Source organism: Pan paniscus, chromosome 13, assembly GCF_029289425.2.
Source record: "Pan paniscus chromosome 13, NHGRI_mPanPan1-v2.0_pri, whole genome shotgun sequence".
Classification (NCBI taxonomy): Eukaryota; Metazoa; Chordata; class Mammalia; order Primates; family Hominidae; genus Pan; species Pan paniscus.
Window position 1 is genome coordinate 114306390 of NC_073262.2, and position 18622 is coordinate 114325011.

An 18622-nucleotide genomic window follows, 5' to 3' on the forward strand; every position below is an offset into this window, starting at 1 on the left:
TACTGTTTAGTGGTCATCATAGTTAAGGTTTTGTGATTAGACACAGATTTAAACCCTTACTCTGTAATTACCCAGGTAGCCTTGGGCAATTACTTACATGCTACTTATCTTTAAAGTGAACAGTAAAATCTTCTTTCAGGATTGTGATGAAGATTAGACATAAAATTAGTAGAATTTTTAATTCAGGGTCTGAGACATTAAGTAAATGCTCAATACATGTACTCAAGAGAAATGTGAAGGCATAAAAGCATATCCCTGTGTTTATTTTAAAAAATATTTATTGAGAAACTACTTTTTGCTAGCTCTGCTAAGAGCTGAGGATATAACTGAAACATGAAATAGAATACATATTTTGTTACCTCATGGAGTTTACAGCTAATTAGAAAAACAGGCTGCATATAAATTTATGTATGCATAGAAACATATATGTGTGTGTGTGTATATATATATTATATATATATATAAAACAGATTGCTGAGAGAACATAGAATACAGCAGTTGTCTTAACTTAGTGGGCAAATGGCATTAGGTCAGCCCACAGAAGAAGGGACATTAAAGCTGAAATAAGAAGGGTAAGTAAGAGTTCTTAAGGCAAAGGGGTGGGGGAAAGGGGCAATTGTAACTCTAGCCAAGAGAGTCTGAGGAAGGAATAAGGTTAGTGCTCTCAGAAAACTGACATGGGCAGCATATGGGAAAGTGGTACCCTGTAAACTGGGGAGATGGAGAAGGGACAGATTGTGCAGGACCTAGTGGCCATTTTTAGGATTTTGTGTTTTGGTCAAAGAGCTGTCGGAATCCGTTGAAAGGTTCTAAGCAGGAGAGTAAAGGACCTCCTATTTCAAAAAATGTCACTTCAATTTCTTTGATGGGATTGACTTAAAGGTATATTTGAATAGTTGGTGACAAGGAGATAATAGCGATAATAGAGATAGGCGTTTGACCCAAATAGCGTCAATCTGTACTGAAGAGGGAAGGTAGAGCTTTTTAATCTGTGTTCATAAACTCTGTGAATGCTCTTAGCATATGCCTGCCAGGGCCAGTCATCTTTCATGAAGAATGAGAATTTGCCTAAGAGGAAAGCAGAGTGAAGCAAATAGAGGATTGAGCCCTAGTGATGTTGTTTGAACCCCTGGATCCAATTGTGTCCGAAAAGCTATTTCTTGGACTTCTCATTTCTGTGAGTTAATACAGTCTCTTTATGCCTAAAGTAATTTGGGTTGGACTTATATCACTAAAAGAATACTGAAATAATTTCCTATTCATGCTGTAACAAATTACTACAAACTTCATTGCTTAAAAACACCTACATTTAGTCTCTCATAGTTCTGGAGTTCAGAAGTCCAAAATGACTCTTAAGGGGCTAGAATCAAGGTGTCAGCAAGGCTGATTGCTTCTGAAGTCTCCAGGAGAGAATTTGTTCCTTGCCTCTTTTAGCTTTTAAAGACCCCTTTGGCGTTGGCTTGCAGTGACATCGCTCCAACCTTTGCTTCCATGGTCCCATCACCTTTTCCTTTACGGTAGTCAAACCTCCCTCTACCTTCCTCTTATAAAGACACGTGTGATTATATTTGTAACCCACTCAAATAACTTTAGGATAATCATTCTATTTTAAGATCTATAACATCTGCTACGTCCTTTTTACCATATAACATTCATAGGTTCTGAAGATTTGAATGCAGTCATCCTCAGGGGGCCATCATTCAGTCTTTCATAAGCACTAAACTGTCAATAAGCTCTGTGTGTAGGCAAGGTTAGACATGTGTAAAGTGTAATGACATTATATGACATTGTAAAAAATTATAATGGGTTAACAAAGAAGTTGGGGAAGCAGCAGTGGAGAAGTAAGTGCAGAAACATACCTCTTCCCCATGTTGAATAGGTTAAATAGATGCTACACAAATTGTTGTTAACTCTTATATACCCTAGTTACTCTATATCTCTGATGTGAGTGGGACCAGAGCAGCAAATTCTGATAGGAGGAGGTGAGAGGCAGTAGTGACAGCAGAAATAAAATTTTCGAAAGTCTTAAGGTTTGATTAGAAAACTGAGCACAATATAAAATACCTCTCAGAAGAGATATGTGTCAAGAAAAATGAATCCAAAAGTATTTTGTTGAAAGTCTAAAGTAAATAAAATTTGATAGTACAATACTTATTATAGTATAATTACCCAATTACTGTATAAACTATAATTAAATATTCCCTTTATTTTATTGAATATGTTATTGTTAGTAAATGCAAAAAAACCCCACAATTTATAGAATGCTTTTTAGAGTTAGCTCTTTATCTTTTTCTCCCAAACCTATTATTAAATATATGCTTTTAAGCTATTCAATTATGAATTTACCTACAAGGGAACACAGCTTCAGAAGAAAAAAGGAATTGTTAGGATCACATGTTCTCAAATGTATTTTTGACTATAGAATGATGGGGGAATAATATGGGGTGTGACAGAGTAGTTTCCCAAAGGATTTCCCACAGGCACCTGTCTCAGAATGATCTGCTTTGTATTAAAAATGCAGAATCTAAGGTTTCCCACCCCACTGTCTGTGTTAGTTCCATAGAAATAGTGTAACAAACTGCCATAAACTAGGCTTCTTAAAACAACAGAAATTTATTCTCTCACAATTCTAGAGATCAGAAGTCCAAAATCCAGGTGTTCGCAAGCTAGTTTCTTCTTGGGGTCTCAGAGGGAGAATGTTCTATGGTCCTCCCCTAGCTTCTGGTGGTTGCCAGCAATCCCTGGCATTCTGGGCTCACCTCTATATCATTCCAATAGTCGCTTCTGCTGTCACACAGCTGTCTTTCCTCTGAGTGGGTGTATGTCTTCACATGGCGTTCTCATTTGTGTGTGTCCATCTGTGTGTCTCTTCTCTTCTTGTAAGTACACTAGTCATTTGATGAAGGACCTACCCTGCTCCAGTATAAGCTCATCTTAACTTTCATTTTAACTACTTGTGCAAATACCCTATTCCCAAATATGGTCACATTCATAGATACCAGGGGTCAGGACTTCAGCATCTTCTGGAGGGGACACAATACAACTCACAACACTGTCTAAATAAGAATCTCTGGAGAACTGGAGCCTAGCTTTTGCATTTTTAATAATTATAAGTTTTACTTTAAAATTTTGCAACCACTGATGTAGAGGCAAGTCAGGTTAAAATATCACCCACCATTTGTAATAAAAACTGGAGCCTGCAGTAATCCTGGCTTTTATTGTTGAGATATCATTCTCTCAGAATTTCTAGATTACAAAATAGAAGGGATATCATTTCTGTAGCTAATTGGCAAGAGTAACTGCTTATTATCCTTTTGATAAGAACATAGTGAACATTTTCTAGCATTGTTAGTAATTAGACAGTGTGCTGTTTCAAATACAATAACAAAATCTTACTTGAATGCTTTTTTTTTTTTACAAAGAACAGTGTATTGATGTTTTACTCTAGTAATTTTAAAAGGAAAATCTTAGAAGTATAATTAAGATTTTCTATTTTCTGATTACTCAGAAGAATAGCGACTTCACTATATTCAAAGTTACACACTTTATGGTTCATACCAAGCTATGGTTTAATGAAATGTGTCGCGGAATTCATTGATTTCCCAGGCTCCCAGACCCAAAGGATGATTCTTCTAACTTGGTAGGCTGCATTTTGTTTGTAAAAGCACATTTACTCAAGATAGCATGGGATGGGTTAGGAGTGCACAAATTAAAGGTGAAAGTATGGGAGCACGAGAAAGTAAGAAAATCTGCCACCTTAGTAATATTTTCTTAAAATAAGGTAAATCTTAATTTATAATCAAAATTCATTTTCTATAATATACAACATATTAGAAATGATGACGATATAAAGTCTGTTTATTTTATAGAAATCCAACATTTCTTACGATGTTATAGTAAGTAAAATGCTTGCTTCTGTATTTTGTTGTTTTATCACAGTTACCAGAGAAAAACAAATAAAACAATATATTAAGCAAACACTGTTTTATTCTCCACTGTGTGATATACCTTCCATTCCCTACTTATTAACTCTTTGGCCTGCTTCAATTCTGGACTCATTATAAAATTGGATGATGTTGTCATCCAGAGAGTTCAGTTATTAGCAATTAACTATAGTTCTGAAATTACCTTTTTCTAGATTCATGTACAATGGGGTGGATTTTTCTACTGTCAAATTTCAGAAACATAAAAACCAGAGATAAATATAAAAATGTGTATCCTTTTTGGCTTCTTTGTGCCAAAAAAATATATTCCCCATCACCAGGTATTTTTCCCCTGAGCCATTAATTTAAACTTGATATTTTTTGGAATTTTTAAAAATACTAAGTCTGCTACTTATCATAAAGCCAATTTTAAAATGTTTTAATTTAGAAGAGAAAAAAGAAAAATAAATATATTTCAAGGGATTCTCAAACATATGCTTTTTATCTGCTTATGATTTTGAGATCATTTCTAAATTCTTCAATGTCTAGCCTCCTGTTAATAACATAATAACTAATCTTATTCCTTCCATATCTCCCAATGGTTGATGTTTTTCTCACAAATTTTTAATTCACCACTTTAATAAGGTAAATTTTTCTTCTGCATAAAAAAGAAAGCTCTTGATATTTATCTTTCCTTTTTATACCCCAAAAGGCATTTTTTCATAAAATAAAATTAAATATTGTATCTTCACATTACATGTGTATATATTAATGTCTAATATAAAACTATTTTTAATAGGAAAATAAAATGTTTAGCAGTAATAATATCTAATACATGTATAGCTCGCTCTTGCTCTTTTTCTTTTTTCTTCTTTTCTTTCTTTTTATTTCTTCTTTTTATCCTTCCTTCCTTCCTTCCTCCCTCCTTCCCTTCCCTTCCTTCCTTCCTTCTTTCCTTTCTCTTCTTTCCTTCCCTCCTTCCCCTTCCCCTTCCCCCCTCCCTCCCTCCTTCCTTCCTTCCTTCCTTTCTTCCTCTCTCTCTTTCTTTCTCTTTCTCTCATTCTTTCTCTTTCTCTCTTTCTTTCCTCACTTTGTTGCCCAGGCTGAAGTGCAATGGTGTGAACTTGGCTCACCACAACCTCCACCTCCTGGATTCAAGTGATTTTCCTGCCTCAGCCTCCCGAGTAGCTGGGACTACAGGCATGCACCACCACACCTGGCGAATTTTTGTATTTTTGTAGAGACGGGGTTTCACCATATTGGCCAAGATGATCTTGAACTCCTGACTGCAGGTGATCTGCCCACCTCGACCTCCCAAAGTGCTAGGATTACAGGTTTTAGCCACTGTGCCCAGCTATGTGTAGCACTTTCTTTGAGCCAGGCCTTCAATGAAGTGAATACTATTATCAATTCCATTTTAAAAATGATAAAACTGAGGTATAGAGACAATAAATGATCTCCGTAAAAGTCAGATAGCAAAGAGTTCTGCTGAGATTAAAACCCAGGCCATTTGGCTCTAGATTGTGCTCCTGAATAATATGTTATATAGGGTATACTTCAGTAAATCATCCAATTTTCTTATGAAAATTAATCACAGTTTCATTATTTTTATTTTTATTTATTTATATATTTTTTGAGAAGGAATCACGCTCTGTCGCCCAGGCTGGAGTACAGTGGCGTGATCTTGGCTCACTGCAACTTCCACCTCCTGGGTTCAAGTAATTCTCCTGCCTCAGCCTCCCCAGTAGCTGGGACTACAGGCACCTGCCACGATGTCTGGCTAATTTTTGTATTTTTACTAGAGACGGGGTTTCACCATGTTGGCCAGGCTGGTCTCAAACTCCTGACCTCAGGTGATCTGCCCACCTCTGCCTCCCAAAGTGCTGGGATTACAGGCGTGAGCCACCATGCCCGGCCAATATTTTCTTTATTTTGAAAGGAATCACGGTGAAATGAAGAGCCTAGACTTTGAAGTCAGACAGGCATTGGGTTCAAATCCTTAATAGGATTTTAGTAGCTCCAAAACTGGAAATACCATTTAACTTTCTTAATGTATGTATACTCATCTGCAAATGCAGATGATTATACTTTACAGGGTGGTTGTAATAACTAAATTAAACAATATAGCTAGGTTGAGAGATAGAGTCTGGCACCTTTTAGCTGATTTGTTAGCTGATCAGCTAAAGTCAAAAAGGAGAGATGGCTTGTTTAATAAATTATTTTGGATCCATATTGCAATCAGGAAATTTTTAAAATGCTATGCCAAAACATCAAGATGTGTTAAAAATTTCAATATTGTTTTTAAAGCACTGGATGAAAAGAATTGTCTAAAAATACAAGATCGAACAATTGGAAAAGAACAATCTAGTCACTTAACTATATAAAAATATGGTTTGATAAACATTAGTTTATCAAAAGACAAATTATTCAAATTACCAGTAAAAGAGGAACTTATTCCCAACACATTTAAAGAACAAAATTTAATGAATTTAATTTGTAAATAGTTCTTTCAAATTTAGGAGAAAAAGAACAACTCCCAAATTAAAAATGAAAAAAGTTCACATATAAAGCAATTTACAAGATTTATAAAAAGATAAATTAATCATGTAAATATAAAATACTTCTTTTCTTCTTTCAGATCACTGAAATTTAAAACCATAGATAATATCCAGTGATTTAAAAAGTGGTGGAAAATGTTACTATCCCACAGTGTTTGGAACAAGGTTAATTGATTTAGTATTTTTGGAAGATGACGTGGAAATTAGTGAGAAAATTTTTATGTAGCGTCATTTACACAGAAATTCCACATCTAAGTTTTTAGCCTCAGGAAATAATTGTACACTACAAAATGTTTCATAAACTAGATACACATCATGGCAGTAGTGATAATATAAAAATGGAAAATAATTTAAAATACAATTAATATGGTACTAGTCCAGCATACTTCTATAAACAGCTTTAAAAAGGAATGAGGAAGGTCAGGCATGGTGGCTCACACCTGTAATCTCAGCACTTTGGGAGGCCGAGGCGGGCGGATCACCTGAGATCAGGAGTTCAAGACCAGCCTAACTAACATGGAGAAACCCCGTCTCTACTAAAAATACAAAATTAGGCATGGTGGCGCCTGCCTGTAATCTCAGCTACTAGGGAGGCTCAGGCAGGAGAATTGCTTGAACCAGGGAGGCAGAGGTTGTCGTGGGCCAAGATCGTGCCATTGCACTCCAGCCTGGGAAACAAGAGTGAGACTCCGTCTCAGAAAAAAAATTAAAAAAAAAAGGGAATAAGGAAGAGCTCTATGCTCTATCTATTGAATGGGAGATGCTTATACTATATTAAGTATAAGATATAGATGGCTGAATGGTATTTAAATAGAAATGGTATGATCCCATTCATATATGAAAATATATATTTCACTATCCTTATCCATACATATGAAAAATATATTCACCAATAATTATATATAATGTAGTTTTAAAATATTTTTATATATTTTTGATTGGTTTTATATTGAACAATGAGAAAGGTACTATTAAAATTGTAAAAATAAAAATATTTTTATTTTGAAAATGAATAATGAATTTATCTCTTATTCATGTTGGGTTTAACAGTATCTGTATAAATATTTTTAAGACTTGAGATATATAAGTTCAAATAGAACTCAGATTCTAAAGGATTGGTGTAATATTTATCTCTACACTGTTTATATTTCAGTGTTAAAAATTTATGCTTAAACATTTTAAGAAACTTCAAATGCTTTTATAAACCTACTCTAAAACTTCTTCCACCTAACACTGTAATTTGGCTACTATCATAACCACGTAAATGATAGATGCCCAAAATATTCTAGCTTTTCATGTCCCAGAGTTTCCCTCAATCTCAATCTCTTCAAACCATAAAGTCAGCTTTGAAATTTTTGACTTAAAAGAGTAAGATTGCTCTAGCCACTGTTACCCTTTATAGATGAGTTAACTTTTTAAAAAATTGTCATTACTGTTTTAAATCATGCTGAATTCCAAAAAACACCATCACATATGAAGGACTGCCTTTTCATTAAGTTCATAAGCCAACTCCTAGATTTAGATAAGTGTATTTCACGGTGACTGCATGTAAATGTAGGTGAGCATGTAAGGGTGTGTATGCACGGATATGTTTTCTAGGTGTGTATATATGCATGTGTGTTGTATGTGGAACTACATACAGACATGCATGCTGATATGCATATATGTTTAGGTGTTGTAGTGAACATGTGCGTATGCTCATGTACATCTTGTGTGTGTATGATATAGCAAGACAGAATATCTAAAAATGAAACATTTACAGTGCATTTAAAATGAAGCAAGCATTTAGACATTCCCATTTACAAAGAGTACTGGGGATTGTAAACATCAGCAGCATCTCTGAGGTCAAGTTTACAGGGTAATTATATTTCTGAAAATGGAGGCATATGGAATTTTTATGGATCTGGTGTGCTGTGAGACTGAAGTCCAAATTTTGATAAATGAATTTCATGCAAAATACATTTATTCTAAGACGTTAAAAATGAAAAATGATATGCTGGATACTATAGCACCACAAAACTATGTTTCTCCTAACTGCTTCATTTTTTTCCCCAAACTGCAAAGTCAATTCTTATGCACAGAACAAAAAAAAAATATGCCTATGGTCTGAAAAGTAGCTAACCTCAATCCAAGAAGCATAACACTGAAAGTTTAAACACATTTTATATTTTAGCTTATTATCATTGTCATTATTCACTCTCTTTTGGTCATTTGAAATTTTTAGAAGTTTTAAAGAGGGGTGAAATAACATTATATAATTTATTGAAATATCCCTTTTTCCCATCTTGCTTCCCTACATTTATTTTTTTGCATTTTCTTCTTCCCATTTTCTTTTTAATTCAAGTATAGAGAGATATATGATATATGAATTTTTGTAGGATTTGTAAACTGATTAAGTGCATCAAAGAGGAAGAATGTTTTTTTCTGATTCTTTTATATATTTCTTTACATTATTTTGAATTCACAGTTAAATTTTTGAAAGGTAGTGGTACTAATTTTTTTAAGGATGTGGAAGGAAACGAGAGTATAACCCTGATTTAGGGAAACATTCATTAATTGGTATTGAAGAAGATTCTATCTTATTGCCATGAATCATCTACTTTGGGGCATGTACACACACATATTGTGATATGGGGTAAGAAGCTTCAGTATTAAGGAAAAAGCAAAACAAATTTTCTTTTAGGAATCAGTAATGTGTAAAACCAAGGAAATAACACAGGCCAAATGAAATAATGAATATCATTCAATATAACATGCATATTTTGATACACAATTAGATTTTACATTTCATGATTCTATGTGGAACATGAGAATGAGTAAGAACTTAGGTTCACTCTTAGCAGGAACCTCATGTTGCAATAGATCTCCTTTATTTGGAAATATTTTTAAGGATCAAAAAGAGCTAAAATATAAGAGAATTCCTCACAAATTGTAAGTTATATTTTATGAAGATTGGTAGACTGAGCTGCCTTAAATTATTTCTGGAACAAGATGGGGTCTTAATAAATCAATTAATTCACTGACAACTCAATAAACAAATTATGTTGCCCTCTTAAGAGTTTATAACTTTAAAAAAGTCTTCTATTTATTCACACACACACACACACTCACACATATACACGCACACACAAACTCAATCATTATTTATGTGTACCCTTATGATTGTTTTAATGGAGAGATCAAAGAAGTAAGCAAATACTGTGAGAGCAGAATTTTCTAGGGTTCTGCCTTTTAGAATGGATTGATTTTGTGCCCACAACAAGAATATTCATTTGCAAACTGTTCATTTGAGTTCGGAGTCTTTTTATTCAGTATTTACCATAATGAGTCAGATGGTTGTACTTATAATAGTGGCACTCATAGGATGTAGGAAAGAGTAGTATTCAGTAGAAAAACAGAGAAGAATTAAGCATAAATCAATGGAGTATCAGTGTATTCGATAGGAATGGCATAGTCATGTGCCTACAAAAGCATTATTTGCTTCAGAGTAAATAAGAAATTATTAAATGAATCAATAAGTAGCAAAATAGATGAAAAAATGATATACATGTCTACATAAATGCATTAATAAAATAAACTTTCTTTCTGAAAAATAAAACACCTCGAACAAATACTTCTTGAATAGTAGTTTTTACATGTTAGAAAAATACGTCTTCATTTTTCTTACCACCTCTAAATGGCAAAATTCTGTTATTCTGTTATGAAACTCACTGAAACCAAACAACAAACAGAGAATTCAATAGGGTGGATCTCCACAAATTGATTGGATCCTTGAAATTACCTGGGATGCCGATTAAACATGTAAATGCCCAGGTTTTACTTAGACCTACTGAATCCAAATCTCCACAGGAGGGTTCTTAAGATCAGGCAAGACGGCCGGGCGCGGTGGCTCATGCCTGTAATCCCAGCACTTTGGGAGGCCAAGGCGGGCGGATCACGAGGTCAGGAGATCGGGACCATCCTGGCTAACACAGTGAAACCCCGTCTCTACTAAAAATACAAAAAAATTAGCCGGGCGCGGTGGCGGGCGCCTGTAGTCCCAGCTACTCCGGAGGCTGAGGCGGGAGAATGGCGTGAACCTGGGAGGCGGAGCTTGCAGTGAGCCGAGATCTCGCCACTGCACTCCAGCCTGGGGCAACAGAGCGAGACTCCGTCTCAAAAAAAAAGAAAAAAAAAGAAAAGAAAGTCACTTATTCTGATTATTTTATACCATGTTGGTAATTGTAATAACTACCTTCCTTTTTAAGGGTTGGGATAACAGAGCAACAATTCTGACCTGATGTTATTTTTAATTGGTCCAAAGAAGAATGGGAAAAAATTTAAGTTTCTATGTTTTAAATGTCTGAGTAATGTACTTACTACAATTTTCAGCTTTTCTATTGTCCCGGATTACTATTCTTTGGTTGATTGTGCTGAAGAGTGTTGTCCAGTTAATGGTATGATAATAACACAGGTTGCTGTTGTCAGTAATATAGATGTTTCCTGCGCTGATTTCCTTCAGGGACTGGAACTGTAGAGAGGTGATGCCCTGTTGCTTGAGGATAAGCAAGGACAGGCCACTAAGGAGGGGGAAGTGAGAAAACGGAACCATGAAACGCATTCCGGAGTAAAATAAGGCTGTCACATTTTATTTTAAAAAGAATGTTAATGGTGTATAAATGGAAACTGAATCAATAAATCTGTGTTTAGAATATTGTTTTTACTTGCTATATACAGTTTTTAAAGTAATAATTTGACCTCCCAAAGTAAAATTTCCATTGCTTACAGTTATGCGTATTGGCAGTGTATCTCTATTTCTGTGTATGTATTTACCACTGAAATATCTGCTCACTATCTTCCCACCCCAAGACTTAACTTTACATTGTTCAATGATGAAATCCTGTATTAACACTAAAGAAGTGTTTATAAAACAATTGTTCATCTACTCAAAATAAGACATTAATTCCTCTTTATGTAATAGATTTAGACATACTTTCAGAGTATGTCTAAATAATTTCAGAAAATGATTATAGGTATTTAGCTTTAATGTATACCTCAGACACCAAAGAACTGTAATAATTGAGGAATGTGTAAGTAAGGTTAGGAGATAGTAAAATGTAAAGAATCAAACTAAACTAAAATTAGAAAAAGAAAGCAAACTCAGATGCCTTGGGTATCTGGGGAAAAGGTCTCTTAAAGTTAAATAACAACTACCCTGTTTAGAATTGCTCACATCATGCACTCCATACTTGCAAAATACTAATATTACTTTGAGTGACAGACAATTGAAAAATCAAGGAAACTACTTTTATTTTACTATAGTCCACATTTTTATAATTACTTACAAAAATTTTACTTATTTACTTTGTTTTACTTATTTACTTTTCCATTCTCTAAAGAATAAACATGCTTCCCACATTTCAATCAGCTAATGCATATCATTTTACATTTTGGAGATCAAAGCTTTCCACTTTTATTTATAGTTTTAAATATTCTTTGCTGTTAATATTTATAATTATTTTCCATGGTTGTCAGGGTGTGTGTGTGTGTTTGTGTGTGTGTATGCTCAATGATAAAGACTAAGATGTAACTCTTTCTCTCAAATTTTGTCCCCATCATAACTATCTTGAGTTGTTGATTACAATGTTAGCACAAAGTCTTGACTGGCTTATAATATTTATTCAATGGATAGTAAAAGTTGTTTATATATAGCACTTTAATAGATTGTATCTTTCAACTATCCTTTCTTATTAAGCTCCTTTCTCCTTTACATTTTTAAAACCTCCTATAACTTTTAAATTTTAATAGTGAAATTTGATGTACTTTTTATAAAACATTATTAGAAAATCAATGATGATATTAAGTTTGGAGATATTTTGAACTTAAAAAACAAATTTAAAAAATTCTTATGCAAATTGACTTTTAATTGTTCATAAATAAGAACATCATACAGATGACATCAGAGAAATCTTTTACTCTTATAATGTGAATTTAAATTATTGATGTTATAATTTTATCAATGTCCTTCTAAACCTGAATCTTTTTGTCCATTTATTAACCAGCACTACATGTACAGTGGTGGACGAGTTCCTAAAACATCAGCCCTGTGACGTGTAGTTCAATTATAGCACCAGAGACAAGAACAGAACCTCCTGGCACAACAGCATTTGTATCCTATACACCCAAGCTATTAACAAGTCACACAACTCTTATCTTTTAATTGTGATAACATCTGATAAAAATGAAAGTTTCATTGGATTGTTCACATCATTTGCTCCATACTTGCAAAATACTAATATTATTTTGAGTGACAGACAATTGAAAAATCAAAGTATGTATTCTGTAATACCTCACACCATCATCAGAGGTATTTTTATTGAGCTTATCTTTGGAAATAAGGATGGAAGCATGATTTCCCCAGAATCAGTAAATCAATAAGAGTGATAGTTTCGACTTAATGCACACACAATGCTCCTCTTGAAATCTGTGAGCCCTGCAGCTTTAAACATATCCACTTACCTATAGAGTACTCTTCCACCAATGGTCACCAGGTTAGAAAAAACACTGAAGTCAGTCATGTTTGGTGGCCATGACTGTATGTTCAGGAAACCTACAAGTGAAGAGTAGAAAAAATAAATCAGAATATAATTGTCTTAGTATTAGTGCTGATTTTTCTTGAAATATGGTGAAAATATGTTGAAAGTTGGGAAGTGAGAAAGGGGTAGTGAACATTTCTATTTTTTAAGCACTCTATTACATATGTATTCTTCCAAGATTGAGTGTCCTACCCAATAAAACTGTACATGTTGAAAGGTTTCAATGACTCAGTTTGATTTATTCTTATAAATGCAAAAATGTAGTCTAACTAGATAAAGAGAAAAATATAGTTTCAATTTCTCTGAAATCTTTTACCTCTTCATCTGTTCACTTATGACATCAGTGTCACCCTTGTATTCTAAGACATTTATATACATATCTAGCCTTTCTCATTAGATTTTGCATTATTTTACGGTAAGTCCATGTCTGATTCATATCTATGGGTCCCATATTACCTATAAGACAATGTTGAACACATTACATGCTTAATATGTATGTGCTAAATAAATGCTACATGTTACCTATTTTCAATAGTACTTCTTTTGAAGAAGTAAACAGAAAAACATAGGTTCAAAGATCAGTTGACACTTGCAAGAGTCGTAATGTCAAACTTTCAAAGATACTCATTTTGTAATTCCATGGGCTTTCAAAATGTGCATAAAAGCTAAAAAGACACCATCTTTAAAAATGAGTTTTTACAAACTAAAATCTGCTTTGAAAATTAGTTGCTGATTCCAATCTTATGTAACTTTTTTTGTTTTGTTTTGTTTTGTTTTTTGTTGTTATTTTGAAATGGAGACTCACTCTATTGCCAGGCTGGAGTGTAGCAGCGTGATCTTGGCTCACTGCAATCTCCACCTCCTGGGTTCAAGCAATTCTCCTGCCTCAGCCTCCTGAGCAGCTGGGATTACAGGCACGCGCCACCACACCCAGCTAATTTTTGTATTTTTAGTAGAGACAGGGTTTCTCCATGTTGGCCAGGATTTCCATCTCCTGACCTCATGATCCACCCGCCTCAACCTCCCTAAGTGCTGGGATTACTGGTGTGAGCCACGGTGCCCAGCCAATCTTATGTAATTTTAAAAAAAATTATATTGTTCATAGTGCAACAGTTGCAGTTTAAAAAATTACCTGTTATCTCTCTGACTGTCCGAAAGACATTCAGTTTCTCTGGGTCTATGGCTTCAATTGCATTGTAAGGGTCCCTAGAAAATCAAGAAGAGATGCAGCCAAATTTAAATTTTAATAAAGGATTGAAAATATGAGAAATGTGACAATATTTTATTCAAATTTAATTTTAATTAGCAGTAGGGGTGTTATTAATGCATGTTTAAACTAATCTGTGCTAGATGTGGAGGAGGAATAATAGGTGTTTTGTGGAAATTTTTGATGTCACGAAATATGAGATTTTCATCAAAGCCTATTCCAGATCTATAAGATTATTCAGCTTCAACTATTCTGATGAAATTCCCAAAGACAGCAAGCTCATGTATGAACCATTTTATATTATTTTGTTTTAAAAGTTTATTCTTGATTTGGAAGAATATATATAGTCTAGAAATACATTATATTATAGTGAGAACAACTGGCATTTCCACTCCTCAAAGAAGTATACATTGCTATTAGTACCTGGAATTCATAAGAAGGACAGAAACAAACACAAATAAAATTGACATTTTTTTTCTGTAGCTCTACATTTATCTACTTGTGAATTTTCATAATATTTATAACATTGTCCAGAAGTCTCTCTTCATACAGATTACTTAGAACCATCTTGTTCCTATCTAGCTTATTCATATTCACGTTTATAACACAGGAACTATTCGCTTCCAAGTATATGAATTCAAGCAAGACTTCCAGTTTTTTTTAAAGAAATCCACAGTAAGTTTTAAAATTTTATTACATTAAAAGACATTTCATACTATCCTAGGTAGAGACCTCATATTAATATATACCATTTACAGAGAGATTAAATTTTATCCATTGGCTACTTCTTCAAGACAGATCAAAACTTCTAAGAACAGTGATCTTAGGCTTTTTTAGAAGTATGTATCTACCTGTAGCAGCCAAACAAATTTTATTCTTACTGTGGACATCTCTTTTTTTACCAGTCTCTGAGAACATTCCTTTTTGGTATGGCGAATAACCATTAGTGATCCACTATATGCAGCCTTAATAGGGCTATCAATCAACATGTTCCACAATCCCCTGACAAACAGATAGGCATATGGCCTATGTCCTGGGGATTTGTGTCTGAATCCATTGGCATTTATTCATGCCAGCATCCAAGTCTTGAAAAGAGTATCAGTTCCAGCAACCTTGATCTCTGGAACCACCTTGTACTGGCTTCCTGAACTTGGTTCATCAGCATATTCTTCTCTACTGGAAACCATTCCACATCTTAAAAAAAAAAAAAAAAAAAAAAAAACTTTGCTTGATTAAATTAGTGTTTCAAACTAAGAAGTGCAATCAATACAATGTACTGCTAGTTTAACATGGAGTGCTTTATACTAGGCTCAAATACTGGATATTGCTGAGGTTGGAGAAACACTATAAATGTGTTTCCCTATAATTCACACATAAACTATTGATTAAAATTTTCTCAATGTCATATTAATATCTCACAAAAGCTTAAAGTCTCAATTAAATGTTCTAGCAACTTTCTCTATTTACAAGCAAAGATATATGGAACAAATAACTATGCTTTTGATGAACATGAAGCCAAAAATGAAGTGTATCATGTAGGAAAACTCTTGCCTTCACTTTTTAATGTGCAAAGAATTTTGTATACAGAGGAAATACCAGCTCTGCAGTATGAGAATAAGCTTTCAACATTTGTTCTTTGATGAAAAGCAGAGTATAGAACAGCTCAGGTCGTACAAGCAAATATCCTGGCTTTATTGAGAAAAACTCAAAATTCAGGGCAAGCACACAATAATGGGGCCAGTCCAAACCTTTACTGAGAACACTTCCATGTTGCCAGGAATGAAATGAATTCTGGAATGTTAACATGAAGCCCAGTGGACCACAGATATTTTATACAGTTAATTTTAGAGACTCAGGACCCTTGTCAAATAAGTTGACAGAATTCCACTCACTGATTTCAAAGTATGTCTTGGGAGTTGCATCCTATAGCCACTCGAAATACATAGTACTTTAAAACAGTTAACTTCCCTAACTAAATTCAGAGCCATGCAAAAGAACATTATGTCTACCCTGTCATTGTGTTTGGTGATCCAAAATAAAGCTCAGGAAAAAGAGAGAGAAACATATTTTCATTTCCACTGAAATCACTTTATTTTATCATCGAGCTTATTATTTCCCTTCCATTGTCTAGCACCATTGCAGGCTACTATGTAAACCCTTTCTTGCCAGTGTTCTCATTGTGACACAGCATGAACATGCTTATTTGGTGAGCATTTTGTTACTCTAAGCACATGCACATCAATAATGTAAAACATAACAAAACATGAAAGAAAAGTTTTCCTAATGATAACCCTAAGCACTAAGCTTTCCTGCAATTCCCATTCTAAATAAGAAAATGAGTACCTACTGCTATTTCTGGCAATGGTACTCTTGTACTACAAACTAAACATGCCAATTAACTTTCTTGAGCCTAATTATATATTAAAATTTTAATTGATGAATTGCCAGTAAATATATTTTGTGGAGAAACTTGTTTTTAAAAAGCATAACAACCTCATTAAATTATTATTTTTGCATTTTATCAGTTAAAAACATCTCAGCTATTTTAATCAAACCATATGACCTTATTAAAAGCTGGTTAGTAAAATATTATGGGTAATGGAAATTGAGGTAAAACATTTCTTTAATTCACTGTAAGTTTTCTGCTTATAATACTCTGTATTGTTCACCTTTAAAATATCTCTATCTTTATACACACACACACATACACACACAAACACACATTACATTCATGACCACACTTGTATCTATACATATATAACATGTCTAATTCTACTGAATTAATTCTATAGCCATACTTTCCTAAGATGAAACAGAAAGGCTTCAGAATATATGTTTCATGCTGGCATGACAGTGAGAATAAAGAATACATCATAATTCATTTATATATTTGTCCTGGAAAATACCTTATAAATTATACTTGAGACCCAATTATAATTATTATTTTAAATATTCCAGGTTTAAGTGCTATGATTAAAGACAAATAATCCCCTGAACTAAGAAGCATGACTCATTGTAAGGAAAATTTTGCCTTTATTTGGTTTCCAAAAGAGTCTATATAAGACTATAATCAAGTCTATAAAATTAATATTTGTTGCACAACATGCTGTGCTATAAACTAGACATAGGCACTGTGATTTTTCCTTTCCACTGCCTTCTTCTCCTCCTGTTTTGTTTTTTATTGATTTTCGTTTCTCTCTGTTTCCATCCTTCTCTCTCTCTCTCTCTCTTTCTCACTATCTTTCCCTCCTTCCCCACACTTCCAACCTTCTATTTTATACCATTTGTTAAGGTTTTACAATATGCCAGGCACTGGGCTGAGCAATTCAAAACAACTTTTGTTTTTAATCACCACAACAAGCATAGGAAATAGGTATTTATTGTTAATCCATTTCTCAAGTTTTTTTAATTGGAGGAAACCTAGTGTTTGACGTGAGAGAAAGCCATGCAACTCAACACAAACCCTCCGTGGTGGAGCTGCAAATCACACTCCAGTCTACTCTGGATCAAATTATCCAAGAAGAAATCCTAACTCTCATTTTCTAAGTTTATGTTTAAGACAAACTTGGTTTACCTTTCTACTTCTAATCCATGTAAGCTGATTTTCCATAAGTAATTTTTCACCTGGATGAATGAGCAATATTTTTCTCCTTAGAAGTCTGGGTTAGTCTAAAGTGGTATTCTTCCCATAAACTTGTAAATGCATGGTCCTTACTGCCTGATGCATTTTTATTCATTGGACTACCTGTTTCCATTTTTTATTGCATTTATTTATTAAACTTTCCTCCACTCTGGGCCGGAGGTGACTATATATATGTGTGTGTGTGTGTGTGTGTGTGTGTGTGTGTGTGTGTGTGTGTGTGTATATATATATATATATATATATATGAGAGAGAGAGAGAGAGAGAAATTTTATAACTAGTAGAAATCTAGAGTTTTAATAATTATGTTCTATGATGAACCAAGACTAAAATAACTATTCTGAACCTCACTAGATAGAATATTTTTGAAACCTTTCTACCCATGTTTTATCTGTAAGAATTTTAGCCTTGGCAGGTCACTTTTGGTGGTTTGCAATCTTTCTACTATCACAAAATTCTTGCAGTGTTTCTCAATGGGGGCAGCACCACCCCACGAACAGGAAGTTGGCACATCTGGAGAGCTGTTTCAGTTGTAACAGAGACTGGGTGATCCTATAGTTTACAGCAGTTATCACAAGGTTGTTAACTGTCTCTTAAATCAAAGGATTGAGTCATGTTTTATACAACCTTAAAATGTCCTACTAGACATTTAGGACCTCATATGTGCAAACTTCATGCTTGGTCATACTTTGGCCAGGTATAATTCCCTAGTTGTGTT

General features: G+C 34.0%; 1 protein-coding gene across 5 annotated transcripts in view; it reads right to left on the reverse strand.

The window, feature by feature from the left end:
* Window positions 1-18622, reverse strand: part of ERBB4 (erb-b2 receptor tyrosine kinase 4) — a 1174422-nt gene that overhangs the window by 315095 nt on the left and 840705 nt on the right. For all 5 annotated transcript variants that reach the window (XM_003812504.7, XM_003812503.7, XM_003812506.7 and 2 more), the window contains exons 10-12: window positions 14189-14262; window positions 12980-13070; window positions 10841-11040 (exon numbers count right to left, since the gene is read on the reverse strand). In XM_003812504.7, coding sequence (XP_003812552.2) covers window positions 10841-11040; window positions 12980-13070; window positions 14189-14262 — 365 coding nt within the window. The remainder of the gene's footprint in view (window positions 1-10840; window positions 11041-12979; window positions 13071-14188; window positions 14263-18622) is intronic.